This window comes from Telmatherina bonti, assembly GCF_933228915.1.
Source record: "Telmatherina bonti genome assembly, chromosome: 10".
NCBI classification, from domain to species: domain Eukaryota; kingdom Metazoa; phylum Chordata; class Actinopteri; order Atheriniformes; family Telmatherinidae; genus Telmatherina; species Telmatherina bonti.
In genome coordinates, this window is record NC_136628.1 from 38151483 (window position 1) to 38165858 (window position 14376).

Genomic DNA, 14376 nt, shown 5'->3' on the forward strand with positions numbered 1-14376 from the left:
ATGGGGAGCCTTTTCAAGAAGGCGGACCAGAGGGTGTGCTCCAACTACAAGGAAATCACAGTCATTAGGCTCCCCAAAAAGGTCAATTCAGGGGTCCTGGAGAGGAGGGTCCATTGGATAGTCAAATCTTGGATTGAGGAGGAGCAGTGTGCCTTTTGTCCTGGTCGCGGAACAGTGGACCAGCTCTATACCCTCTGTGGTCCTGGAGGGGGCATGGGAGTTTGCCCAACCAGTCTACATGTGCTTTGTGGACCTGGAGAAGGGATTCGACCATGTCCCCCAGGGGCTCCTGTGGGGGGTACTCCAGGAGTATGGGGTATCGGACCCCCTTGTACGAGCTGTCCGGTCCCTGTACGACAGATGTCAGAGCTTGGTCCTCATTGCCGGTAGTAAGTCAGATCCGTTTCCGGTGAGGGTTGGACTCCGCCAAGGCTGCCCTTTATCACCGATTCTGTTCATAACTTATATGGACAGAATTTCTAGGCGCAGCCGAGGTGTTGAGGGGATCTGACTTGGTGGCCTCAGGATTGGGTCCCTGCTTTTTGCAGATGACGTGGTCCTGTTGGCTTCATCTGGCCGTGATCTCCAGCTCTCACTTGAGCGATTCGCAGCCGAGTGTGAAGCGGCTGGGATGAGAATCAGCACCTCCAAATCTGAGACCATGGTCCTCAACTGGAATAGGGTGGATTGCCCTCTCCGGGTCGGGAGTCAGGTCCTGCCTCAAGTGGAGGAGTTTAAATATCTCGGGGTCTTGTTCACGAGTGAGGGAAGGATGGAGCGTGAGATCGACAGAAAGATCGGTGCGGCGTCTGCAGTAATGCGGACTCTGCGCCGGTCTGTCGTGGTGAAGAAGGAGCTGAACCAGAAGGTGAAGCTCTCGATTTACCAGTCGAACTACGTTCCTACCCTCACCTATGGTCATGAGCTGTGGGTCGTGACCGAAAGAACGAGATCTCGTATACAGGCGGCTGAAATGAGTTTCCTCCGCAGGGCGGCCGGGCTCTCCCTTAGAGATAGGGTGAGGAGCTCGGTCATCCGGGAGGGGCTCAGAGTAGAGCCGCTGCTCCTTCGCATCGAGAGGAACCAGTTGAGGTGGCTCGGGCATCTGGTCAGGATGCCTCCTGGACCTCCCTGGTGAGGTGTTCCAGGCACGTCCCTCTGGGAGGAGACCCCGGGGAAGACCCAGGACACGCTGGAGGGATTATATCTCTCGGCTGGCCTGGGAACGCCTCGGGATCCCCCCCGCAGAGTTGGCAAATGTGGCTGGGGAGAGGGAAGTCTGGGCTTCCCTGCGTAGGCTGCTGCCCCCGCGAACCAACCCCGGATAAGAGGCAGAAGATGAAGATGAAGATGAAGACATTCAGTCTTTATCATGTAAAGCCTTCATTCACCTAGACCAGATTATAAGCGATACTGGAATACGGTCTCCAGTAAATAAATGGTGCTTTTCCAGATAAGAGATACCAGCTAGAACTTTTATTGTTCTTTCAACAGCGACTGCTAACGGTAGAGGTCTCTTTTCACTTGTCTGGCTTGTACCATGTGACTTGCTCGTGTTGTTTGGACTTTGCAGTGTTGAATAGGGAATATTGTTGTGACTTTGCATCAGGTAAGTCTGTTTTGTTCACTTCTCAAACACTGAACACAACACATTGAACAAGTTATTTAGCATCTTGAACCAATAGAAGTAGTTTCTAGATGATACTGAGAAGCTAACCTGGATTAGCAGCCAGATGATCAGTATGCAGACAACACAGTGAAATGAAACCATTTTCATGTGAAATGAAATCAGCTACAGTCTCTGCAACTGATCGCAGTAAACATGAAGATGCTCAACAGTTTTAAGAACTAGGTATTTGATCTCTCTGCAGGTACGTTGCAGTGTGTGAGCCGCTCAGGTATCACGCCATCATGACGTCGGCTCGGCTGCACACCTCTGCTGCTTATTGCCGTCCTCTTTTCCTTCCATATAAATGTCCCAATATGTGGCCAAACCATCCGACTGGTCTACTGCAGCAACCGCAGCATCCTGAGCCTGGCCTACATTCCCACTCCGATGAGTGACATCTATGGTGAGGTCATTTATGGAGAATGTTTTGTAGAGCCTCAGATACAGTAAGACCACCAAAACCTTTCACTGCAACATTTTTCTTTGTGTTCGATGACAAAGAAACGTCTAAATTAAACCTTCATTTCTTTGTCATAGAACACAATGCAAAAAGGAGGATAGCTCTATGTACCAGATATTCATTCTTATTTATTTTAAAAAAGTAAAAAAACCTATTGACTTCCCTTCTGTTTTTCCAGGTCTCGCCATGACCTGGTCTTTGAGTACAGGGGTCTTCATCATCATCGCTTTTTCCTACATCAGAATCCTGACTGCTTCTGTAAAACAAGGCAGAAATGATAAGAGCGTCCGCATCAAGGCATTTCAGACATGCACACCTCACCTTGTCGTTTACATCCTCTATGAGATAGCTTCTCTGATTATCATAGTGAGTTACAGATTCCCCTCCGTCTCCCAAAACATTAGGAAGTTCTTCAGCATTCTAATTTTTATTATTCCCCCAGCGATCAACTCCATTATCTATGGCCTGGTCAGCAGAGAATTACGCACCAGCATTCATAAATATTTGTGTATTAACATCCGTTCCTAAAGCAGACAGACTCACACAGTGAATCATATTCCTGATCATGGTTGTCAGATTGGAGTCCTTGATATAGTAGGTTTTGTTAATCATATATGAAACAGACAGATCCTACACTGTCCCTCGCTGACATCTGCACATTCTTCTGGACGACATTTGGTGCGATCCATCTGATATCTGCCCAGCCTATCAGTCCACTCACTGGCAGGGATTTCATCTTGTTTCTGGCCATTTAACCTTTTATGGAATTGGTTATTTGGAGCTTTGACTAAATCCATGCCATTTTCTCTGCTGAATAAGTGTCTACAATAAATATATGAACTCTTTAACAAATTAATGGATTTATGTGATTACTCACATCTCAAAGACACAAATAAACATTATTGGAAACTCATTTTGCATGTGGTTTTCTTCAGTAAACCCTGAAATCTGTTGTGCTTGCTTTACCCATAATCGTCTGGGGGTTGTGGTAACTTTACAAAATGATCACCCAAGCAGAGCTGTATCACTGGGGAAGTGAATTAATCTTAAGAATAGTTGTATTGAACTGGCAATTGAAGCTTCCAACACCTCTCAGGTCTTTTCACAGCACCAGGCCAGAGTCAAGTTCAAGGTCCTCTTTACCCACTGGGAGAGACAGTAGAAATCTCATTTAGCAAATTATGTGCATCACTTATTGAATGGTGGGGCATGTGGCTTTCCTTTAACCTGTCCTGTCCAGCTTTGTGTTCAATGATGCTGTGATGAATTTTGTGGTTGCTGTTGTTGAAAGCTGCAGTTGGATTGAGAAGAATGAGGACATATTTTAGCCGTACAGAGAGATGAAAGAAGAAGTAATTTGTAATTATATGCAGAGCTGTTTTTTATAGCAATTATGGGAGCAAATACTACATTGGAAGATTTTAAACAGGTGAGATTTTAGTTGGGTGGCAACAATACTTTCTAAGATCATCTACAGAAAGGTAGATTGGAAATTGGCAACAAATTTAATGTGACAACATGGTTGAGGCCATTTTCATTGAGAATGGGGGTGCCAGCCACCACTTTGAGTGTGGGATGGATCCAGAACTGATGGAAGAGTTGATGATTGGCAAAGCGAGAAATGAAATTTATTTCATAGGCAAGTTTAATTAGTTTAATAGAGGAGATCGACACAGAAATATAGAGACAAAATATAGATAGAAATAGAGGCATAATTAGATACAGATACAGATAGAAAAACAGAGATAGAGACAGAGGTTGAAACAGAAATAAAGATAGAGACTGAAAATATTTTAGAGACAGGGACAGAGATAGACAGAGATTAAGATAGAGTTATAGATAGACATAGAGACACAGAGATATAGAGACAGAGATACAGACGGAGATGGAGACAGAGATGATACAATGGTAAAGATAGAGTCAAAGATAGACAGATAAATAGAGATAGAGACATATAGAGACAAAGGTAAAGATAGAGTCAAAGATAGACAGATAAATAGAGATAGAGACATATAGAGACAAAGGTAAAGATAGAGTCAAAGATAGACAGATAAATAGAGATAGAGACATATAGAGACAAAGGTAAAGATAGAGTCAAAGATAGAGACAGAGATAGACTGAGATTGAGATATAGAGATATATAGATATAGACAGAGACAGACAGAGGTAGAGATAGAGACTGAGATAGAGACAAAGATAGAACTTTGTCTTCATTCAGACTCTAGATCCATTTTAAAAAAAAAAAGTACAGACATACAAACATATTTAAAAGAGACATGTGAACCAGTGCTTCCACATGGCAGACTGATATTTCATGGTACTGAATGAAGGCTGGGTGAACATTCTTATAATAATTTAAACATCAATTGTCTCAAAAGAGCATGAAATGCGATAAGCTGTGCATTACAAAAAGTTCACAAGCACTATGCCATCTTGGTTTCCCCAGAAGAATATGTAGACAATCATTATATGCAATTTGAAGTTTGTGGATGGTCGCCTTTTTAAAATTACTCCAGAAAGGTGCAGTATAAAAAGGAGTAAAAAAGGCTAAAAAGACCCACTTTTACCTTGTCTGAACACCTGGAAAATTTTCTGGTCAGCAAATTGGCCTGCATATATAAAGTACAATGCTGTCTATTCATATCAGTGTCATCTGTGCTTCTGTGACCCAAATATTAGGTTTTAGGTTTAGGTTCTAACAGTACTTGTCCTGATAGATAAAAGGATGGAAAGGTGAGGTGTCTATTCCCGTTTACTCTACAGATCACAACAAAACTCTTTTTAGCATTATAATTTACATCACAGTTTAAACCATAACTGGAACATATGGTAAGCAGCTCTTGTAACCCAGCACTGCTGGGTTAAATCATCGGCATACACGAGATGGTTAATCAGTGCACTGGCAACCATACAGCCTGTTTTGCAGTTTCTTAACTGGTCTGAGAGATCATAAACATTAAAGAGACATGGTGATAAGAACACCCCCATGACGAACGCCATTAATTGTCCCAAATGGTGCAGAGACAGCACTTCCCCATCTAATCCCCAGGCTCTGATTAGAGTACCAGTAGGACAGGATTCTTATAAAAATATCAGGCACTCCCCTCTGATGTAATTTTGTGCTGTGTCTGGGGGTTAGATGGGGAAGTGCTGTCTCTGGGGGTTAGATGGGGAAGTGCTGTCTCTGGGGGTTAGATGGGGAAGTGCTGTCTCTGGGGGTTAGATGGGGAAGTGTTGTCTCTGGGGGTTAGATGGGGAAGTGTTGTCTCTGGGGGTTAGATGGGGAAGTGCTGTCTCTGGGGGTTAGATGGGGAAGTGCTGTCTCTGGGGGTTAGATGGGGAAGTGCTGTCTCTGGGGGTTAGATGGGGAAGTGCTGTCTCTGGGGGTTAGATGGGGAAGTGCTGTCTCTGGGGGTTAGATGGGGAAGTGCTGTCTCTGGGGGTTAGATGGAGAAGTGCTGTCTCTGGGGGTTAGATGGAGAAGTGCTGTCTCTGGGGGTTAGATGGGGAAGTGCTGTCTCTGGGGGTTAGATGGGGAAGTGCTGTCTCTGGGGGTTAGATGGGGAAGTGCTGTCTCTGGGGGTTAGATGGGGAAGTGCTGTCTCTGGGGGTTAGATGGGGAAGTGCTGTCTCTGGGGGTTAGATGGGGAAGTGCTGTCTCTGGGGGTTAGATGGAGAAGTGCTGTCTCTGGGGGTTAGATGGGGAAGTGCTGTCTCTGGGGGTTAGATGGGGAAGTGCTGTCTCTGGGGGTTAGATGGGGAAGTGCTGTCTCTGGGGGTTAGATGGAGAAGTGCTGTCTCTGGGGGTTAGATGGAGAAGTGCTGTCTCTGGGGGTTAGATGGGGAAGTGCTGTCTCTGGGGGTTAGATGGGGAAGTGCTGTCTCTGGGGGTTAGATGGGGAAGTGCTGTCTCTGGGGGTTAGATGGGGAAGTGTTGTCTCTGGGGGTTAGATGGAGAAGTGCTGTCTCTGGGGGTTAGATGGAGAAGTGCTGTCTCTGGGGGTTAGATGGGGAAGTGCTGTCTCTGGGGGTTAGATGGGGAAGTGCTGTCTCTGGGGGTTGGATGGGGAAGTGCTGTCTCTGGGGGTTAGATGGGGAAGTGCTGTCTCTGGGGGTTAGATGGGGAAGTGCTGTCTCTGGGGGTTAGATGGAGAAGTGCTGTCTCTGGGGGTTAGATGGGGAAGTGCTGTCTCTGGGGGTTAGATGGGGAAGTGCTGTCTCTGGGGGTTAGATGGAGAAGTGCTGTCTCTGGGGGTTAGATGGGGAAGTGCTGTCTCTGGGGGTTAGATGGGGAAGTGCTGTCTCGGGGTTAGATGGGGAAGTGCTGTCTCTGCGGGTTAGATGGGGAAGTGCTGTCTCTGGGGGTTAGATGGGGAAGTGCTGTCTCTGGGGGTTAGATGGGGAAGTGTTGTCTCTGGGGGTTAGATGGGGAAGTGTTGTCTCTGGGGGTTAGATGGGGAAGTGTTGTCTCTGGGGGTTAGATGGGGAAGTGCTGTCTCTGGGGGTTAGATGGGGAAGTGCTGTCTCTGGGGGTTAGATGGGGAAGTGCTGTCTCTGGGGGTTAGATGGGGAAGTGCTGTCTCTGGGGGTTTGATGGGGAAGTGTTGTCTCTGGGGGTTAGATGGAGAAGTGTTGTCTCTGGGGGTTTGATGGGGAAGTGCTGTCTCTGGGGGTTAGATGGGGAAGTGCTGTCTCTGGGGGTTAGATGGGGAAGTGTTGTCTCTGGGGGTTAGATGGGGAAGTGTTGTCTCTGGGGGTTAGATGGGGAAGTGCTGTCTCTGGGGGTTAGATGGGGAAGTGCTGTCTCTGGGGATTAGATGGGGACGTGCTGTCTCTGGGAGTTAGATGGGGAAGTGCTGTCTCTGGGGGTTTGATGGGGAAGTGTTGTCTCTGGGGGTTAGATGGAGAAGTGTTGTCTCTGGGGGTTTGATGGGGAAGTGCTGTCTCTGGGGGTTAGATGGGGAAGTGTTGTCTCTGGGGGTTTGATGGGGAAGTGCTGTCTCTGGGGGTTAGATGGGGACGTGCTGTCTCTGGGGGTTAGATGGGGAAGTGCTGTCTCTGGGGGTTTGATGGGGAAGTGTTGTCTCTGGGGGTTAGATGGAGAAGTGTTGTCTCTGGGGGTTTGATGGGGAAGTGCTGTCTCTGGGGGTTAGATGGAGAAGTGTTGTCTCTGGGGGTTTGATGGGGAAGTGCTGTCTCTGGGGGTTAGATGGGGAAGTGTTGTCTCTGGGGGTTAGATGGGGAAGTGCTGTCTCTGGGGGTTAGATGGGGAAGTGTTGTCTCTGGGGGTTAAATGGGGAAGTGCTGTCTCTGGGGATTAGATGGGGACGTGCTGTCTCTGGGAGTTAGATGGGGAAGTGCTGTCTCTGGGGGTTAAATGGGGAAGTGCTGTCTCTGGGGATTAGATGGGGACGTGCTGTCTCTGCACCATTTGGGACAATTAATGGCGTTCGTCATGGGGGGGTTCTTATCTCCATGTCTCTTTCAGTACATAAATACATAAATCCGTACTATGATTAGTCTTAAAACCAAACTCGTTATCAGAGTTGCATAGATATGCCTGTATACATAAAATATCGCATTTTTGCAACAAGGTATCCATTACAGAGCGTTGGCACTTATCTCCTTCACTGCTACACAGTCGGAGACCATGACAGATGTAAGAGGCAACCCGCATAGATAAAACTATTTATCAGGCTGCGCTTCTGCGGCACTTTCCAGAGCATTTGAACCAGGGACGAGTCTAGATCTAAGATTACTCTCTCCCGTTTTGCGTGGTTCATACTAACGCCTCACCACAGATCCTTCAGGCCGGAAGTTTGGGTCATACATCTCTATAACATCATTGCATTCAACACACACTTTAAATGAACTGTATCTTTCGCTTGCAGTATCAATACGCTCACACTTGACGTCACAGCAAAGTTGAATGGTTAAATGAGGAGACAGTGTCTCAGCATCTAGATCTGGTGTGAATTTGGTGGCAAAGACTCTTACCAACTTGTATAAATCACTCTTATATTACTTTGAGCAGCGGTGCTGATGCTTACCGGCCCTTCTTTTAGGATTTCCACCTGCATGCTGTTGTGGAAGGACAGTTTGGCCATCAACATTATTCCTCTTAGGTCGACCATTTTGGTGAGTTGATCACTGCTTCACCCTGATTCATGCCGACTTTTTTGATCCCAGGTGCTGCAGGCCAGGTGCTGTGGTGACCTGCCTGCAACTCTCGCCGGGACCCATTCAGATCAGTGGTTGCAAACTATGAATTAATGAATAATCATAAAGAACTTCATCATTAAGAAGAAAACCAATAGGATGTGTAATGTCAGGCCTGCAGTTATATTCTTTCCAGGGGTCCAAAACCCCTAGAAACTGTCTTGGTCACAATTATACAGACCAGAGTGAAACTTTTACTTTTTTTAGGATTTGATCACAGCTGATGATCTGCAAGGATGGTTAGTAAACGGTTATGACAATGCCCAACTAGGTTTCCATTAAAAAACAGTTATTCTGTCTGTGCTTTTGATTATTCTGTGTTTTGGCACCCTGTTTTCTGAGTCTCTGCTGGTATATGATCGCGGTTTCTTTGCGATCTGCAGTTAATCTGCAATATATCTGCTTGCCTGGATTTTGAGGACAGAAGGTGTTGCCTCCGCTGCTGTCAAGGATTCCAGCTCACTTGTTTAGAGCGTTGGACCTTCTCCCACGGCCAAAATGTTGCTGCAAATGCGGCAAGTGTGGTGGCCGCCTAGTGAAGCTAAAGGCTTTTCTGTCCCCATCCTCGTCCTCTTCCCAGCCAAAATTTGGATTATACCACTCCCGGATTCTCCTGGATTTGTTCGATGCTCAAGTCATTCCTGTTGTCACCTCTGTTGGGGATCCCCGGCATCATTGCGCTCACTTTCTCTGGCCCCGCCTGGGTGGGGTAATTTCCGGGAACCTAAGAACCCTCTCCTGGACATCCTCTGGCCTGGACAAACGGTCTGCATTGATGCCGACCAAGTTTGGCTTGGTGAACGCTAGATCCCTGACAAACAAAACCTCTATTTTGTAGGAGTTTTTCACCTCCCGGAGTTTGGATCTCCTTTGCATGACAGAGAAGTGGGCATCTCCTGGTGAATGCAGTTATTTCATGGAACTTTTACTGGCTGGCTGTAACCTCAGCTCTCCATGGATGTCTGGCCGAGGAGTAGGAACGGCATCTGTTTACAAAAACAATTTCATCTGCAGACAGCGTTATGTATCATCCTCATGCACTAGCTTCAAGGTAACATCATTTCAGGTAGGTTGGACTGACCCGGTCATTTACAGACCTAAATACGACTTTGTGAATGCATTTTCTGATTTGTTTGGCTGGAATTATCCCACATTATGACCAGATCCTTATTGAAGGGGATTTTAATATCCATGTGTGTTGCCACTAAGCCTCTAGTGAAAGAGTTCTTAGAGATAATTGATTCTTTTAATTTCATGCAGTATGTGTCCGGAGCCCCGCACGGACTCAGGCACACTCTTGGCCACTTTCTCCATCATGGGTTAACTGTACCTAGTATAGAAATTGGTAACATCGCTATCTCTGTCCACATGCCAATAGTGTTTGATGTTGGACTTTCCCCTGTCATAGTTAAATCCTACCTTGTGTCACGACGGTGTAGGATTGTTAACTCCAACACTGCCAGTCTGTTAACTGCTGCTTTTAACCAGCTTACTGTTCCCTTGGCTGACTTTTTACCTGATGTGGAGGAGTTAAGTTCTTGGTTCCACTCCTCCTGTGGAAACATTATGGATGCTGTGGCTCCATAAAGGACCGTGATGCCCAGACCCAAACATGAGCCATGGTTTAATGAGAGAACCCGATCAGCTCGGAGGGACTGCAGGAGAGCAGAACTCAGGTGGAGAAAAGACAAACTGCAGGTCTCATATGATATCTTAATGAAGATATCATTAAGATATCTTAATGAACTGCTGGTAACTGTACCAGGACACTGGTAAAGTTACCAAAAAGACAGTATTTGTCAAAGATCATTGTTTCTAATCAACACAACCCAAGAGTGCTATTTAAAACAGAGTTTGTCCTAACTACTCCACAGGCTGCATCTTTAGAAGCTTCCTCACAGATGTGTAATGCGTTTCTGAATTTTATCATTATCAAGGTAACAAACATAAGAACAGCTATAGTTCCTCCCTTTTCTGATCCCACAGCTGTCGTCCCTAGCTCAGCCATCTTTGGAAAGTTTGAGCCTGTGGCTCTGTCATCCCTAGAGGAGGTTGCCCAGCAGATTAAGCCATCTGGTTCCCCTCTTGATGTTGTTCATCTCCATCTTTTCCAGAAGATTTTTCCCACCATAGCTCAGGTGGTCCTTGCCATTATTAACACCAGTCTAGCAACTGGTGTCATCCCCTCATCTTTTAAACATGCAGTTGTACAACGCCTACTCAAAAAACCTGGTCTGGACTGCACCGTACTGGCTAATTTCGGGCCCATCTCTAAGCTGTCTTTTGTTTCTAAATCTTGGAGAAAGTAGTTTACTTGCAGTTAGATCATTCCTGGACTACTATGACATTGCTGAGGTTTTCCAGTCCGGCTTTAGACCTCTGCACAGCACAGAATCAGCCTGATTGAGATGTTCTCCTGGTTCTGCTTGACATTTGACACAGTTGGTCATGGGATCCTGTTGCATCGGCTCCAGAACCTGGTAGGGATTCAAGGTATGGCACTAGACTGTTTTATGTCTTGGCGAGTAGAACCATGTGTGTGAGCATTGCTGGCTTTGAATCTGTAACTGCTCCTGTGTCCTATGGGGTTCCACAAGGATCAGTTTTAGGGCCTCTACTGTTTTCCCTGTATTTGCTACCATTAGGGTCAATCCTGTGACGTCATCAGCATCTCTTGCCACCTATATGCTGATTCATTCATTCATTCATTCATTTTCCGAACCGCTTATTCCATTCAGGGTCGCGGGGAAGCTGGAGCCTATCCCAGCCGGCTTTGGGCGACAGGCAGGGTAAACCCTGGACAGCTCGCCAGTCCATCGCAGGGCCCTATATGCTGATGACAGCCAGATATATTTACTCCTGAAAAAGAAGGATGTCTTCTTTCTCACACTGCTTCATGCCTCCATGACATCAAGGAGTGGATGGCTTTGAGCTTCTTAAATTTTAATGAGAAAAAGACAGAAGTTGTAGTGTTTGGGCCAATTGGCTCCAGTGGCCCCTGGGGACAGAGCATTTAAGGTTGCTGTTCCAAAACTGTGGAATTCTCTGCCATTACGAATCGCTGACAACTTTTAAAACACGTCTAAAGACCCATTTTTGCAACTGGCATTTTTACCAGTTTGAGATTCTGCCTTTAATTCTCTCTTATGGACTGCTTTATTGTTGTTGTTTTTTTTTTTTTTTATTTTTTTTTTTTTATTATTATTCCTTTAATGTTTACTGTTCTTGATCTCTCTAAATGTTTTAATGTTCAGCACTTTGTTGCAGCTGGTGTTGTGTGAAAGTGCTATATAAATAAAGTTGAGAGTTGAGTATCTCTTTAAAAAAAAAAAAAGAAGACAGATACAGTGTAAAAAAAAATGTTCATGGCCTCCAAAGATATTTTCAGTTAAAAGTTCCAAATTACAAACACAATTGGTGGTTAATGGCAAAAATATGAAATCATGTCCCTGGTTGCAGTCTTTTTTTTTTTTTTAAACTTTTTTACTTTCATTCTTTAATCAGACATTTAGTGGATCCACCAAATTTCTACCAGATGAACCAGATGTTAAAACATGTGTTTTGTATGTACTTTACTTTGACAATATCAAGGTCTCCTGTCTAACAGCCATAATCAGGAGTATAATTCAGTGTGATTCTGTCAGCTTGTGGGACGGACCATAACAGAGAAATGTCTATTGATGCTGAAGCGTAATTCTCTGCTGACCAGGCCGTAGATAATGGGGTTGATCACAGGTGGAATGACAAAAAGCATAATGCTGAAGAACTTCCTAATGTTTTGGGAGACGGAGGGGAATCTGTAACTCACTATGATGATCAGAGAAGCTATCTCATAGAGGATGTAAACGACAAGGTGAGGTGTGCATGTCTGAAATGCCTTGATGCGGACGCTCTTATCATTTCTGCCTTGTTTTATAGAAACACTCAGGATTCTGATGTAGGAAAAAGCAATGATGATGAAGACCCCTGTACTCAAAGACCAGGTCATGGCGAGACCTGGAAAAACAGAAGGGAGGTCATAAGTTATTAGAAATAAAATAGAAATTATTATTATTTTGAACATGGAGCTGGTCAGATTTGATAAATACCATTTTCTTTTGCACCAATAGAGGTTTCATTCAAACTTATCCAATTGAACATAATATAAAAAATACTGAGGTGAAAGGTTTTGGTGGTCTTACTGTATTTACTGTATCTGAGGCTCTCTACAAAACATTTTCCAGAAATGACCTCACCGTAGATGTCGCTAACCGGAGTGGGAATGCAGGCCAGGCTCAGGATGCTGCGGTTGCTGCAGTATGCATGAAGGATGGTTTGGCCACATATTGGGACGTTAAGATGGAAGGAAAAGAGGACGGCAATAAGCAGCAGGGCGACAATCCAGGCCAGAGCGCAGCAGATGTGCAGCCGAGCCGACGTCATGATGGCGTGATACCTGAGCGGCTCACACACTGCAACGTACCTGCAGAGAGATCACGGACAGGAGATACCAAACTCTTTCACTACAACACACACACGCAGAATCTGCATTTCGTGTTTTGATAGTTAGACAGGGCTCTACTGCCCTCTACTGCTTCTATTGTGGATCTAAAACGCAAGCCGATTTCCGAGAACTTTCCTTTTTCTCATCCAGGATCTGAAACCTGCAGCTCCAGAGATACAGACGGCTTTTTGGACCTTCAGCCCTTGATAACATTGGTTGTTTTTTGGTTTTTAATGGAATAATTGCATTCATTTTCCACAACATAAAAGCTTTTATATCATGTAACAGCAGCTCCAGGACCTGATATTTGGTCATAACCAATAAAAGGTTGAATATATGATGAAGATTGTAAGACACAATAAGAATAACATTTTTAACCAGCATTTCTTCATATTTTCACTGTATTTTGGATAATTTCAGATAAAAAGTAGCAGAACCTGAAAACACCTCTTTTAACCTCTTTGAAATGGCTACCTGTCATAGGCCATGGCAGCCAGGACCGTCTGCACTGCAACGCCATATGTGTGCACACTGAAGGCCTGAGCGATGGCTTCCATGTAGCCGATCTTCTTCTGCTCCATCAGGAAGTGCATCATGAGGCGAGGCAGCACTGCAGTGGCCCCCAGCAGATCACAGACCACCAGGTGACAAACCATTATGAACATGGGTCTGTGCAGGTTCCTGTCCATGGCAATGACACACACTACTATACCATTCCCCAGCAGCACCACTATGTAGGCAAACAGAGCCAAGAAGAAGAGGAAAGGGCCGTAGCCTGGAGGGACATGGAAGCCTTCTAGCTCAAACACGATGGGCTGTCTGAGAGGAGTCACTGTGGTTTTGTTCTCCATCCAGAGCAGAATACTTCTGTAAGACACATTCGATTCTTTAAACAGAGCAGAGATAGTAATGTTCACGTTTTATCTTCCAATGCTGCATAAAATCTCACAAGTTTTTCATCATAAGAATCTATTGTTAAAACATGACCAGCAACAAATATCAGACATGAATACCTCCACAACATGCATCTGGAAACTAATCAAAGACCTTCAAAAATCATGTATTTCATCTGGTGAAACATTGACAAAAAACCTCAGCGCTGTCTAATAATCACAACTATGCACTCTTTACACAATGCAGGTGTGTGTTCTGCCCTCCTCTGTGATGTTGCTGTGACTTGTTAAGATGTATGTTGTCCTTTTAATAGTTTCCCATCATGTTGGACGTCCTTCCAGGTTCAGCTGCACCATGGAGACACCAACAGGGAAAATCTCTGTGAAACAAGACAGAAAAAAATGCAATCTTTGTGATATGCAGTGGAAACAGAAACAATTTTGTTGTGGGAGTCAACACAGTTCAGAACAAAGTTAAAACTAACATGTAAGAAAATAAACATATAAATGTCCGGCTTAGAGCTACTTACCAACCACGTGATAAAGCTCCCTGTCAGGGCACTCTCTGATACAGCTGAGATTTTGACCCCAAGGTATTGGAAACTGTTTCTGCTCTCTACCTGCTTCCTGCTGATGGTGAGCAGAATGTAGC

The 14376-nt window shown here is 45.1% G+C and overlaps 1 protein-coding gene and 1 pseudogene across 2 annotated transcripts; one reads left to right on the forward strand and one right to left on the reverse strand.

Annotated features, from left to right (window-relative positions):
- Window positions 1-8884, forward strand: LOC306761354 (olfactory receptor 52E4-like; annotated as a pseudogene). Its single transcript has 4 exons — window positions 1-146; window positions 1872-2072; window positions 2308-2597; window positions 8732-8884. The product of its transcript is annotated as an olfactory receptor 52E4-like (transcript).
- Window positions 8885-9029: 145 nt separating this feature from the next.
- LOC306761355 (olfactory receptor 2A12-like) lies at window positions 9030-13682 on the reverse strand (the record flags this gene model as incomplete). Its single annotated transcript, XM_079247479.1, has 5 exons — window positions 9030-9244; window positions 10726-10825; window positions 12007-12344; window positions 12584-12810; window positions 13306-13682. 5 exons carry the CDS (start codon window positions 13680-13682, stop codon window positions 9030-9032), a joined length of 1257 nt encoding a protein of 418 aa, XP_079103605.1.
- Window positions 13683-14376: the final 694 nt, after the last annotated feature.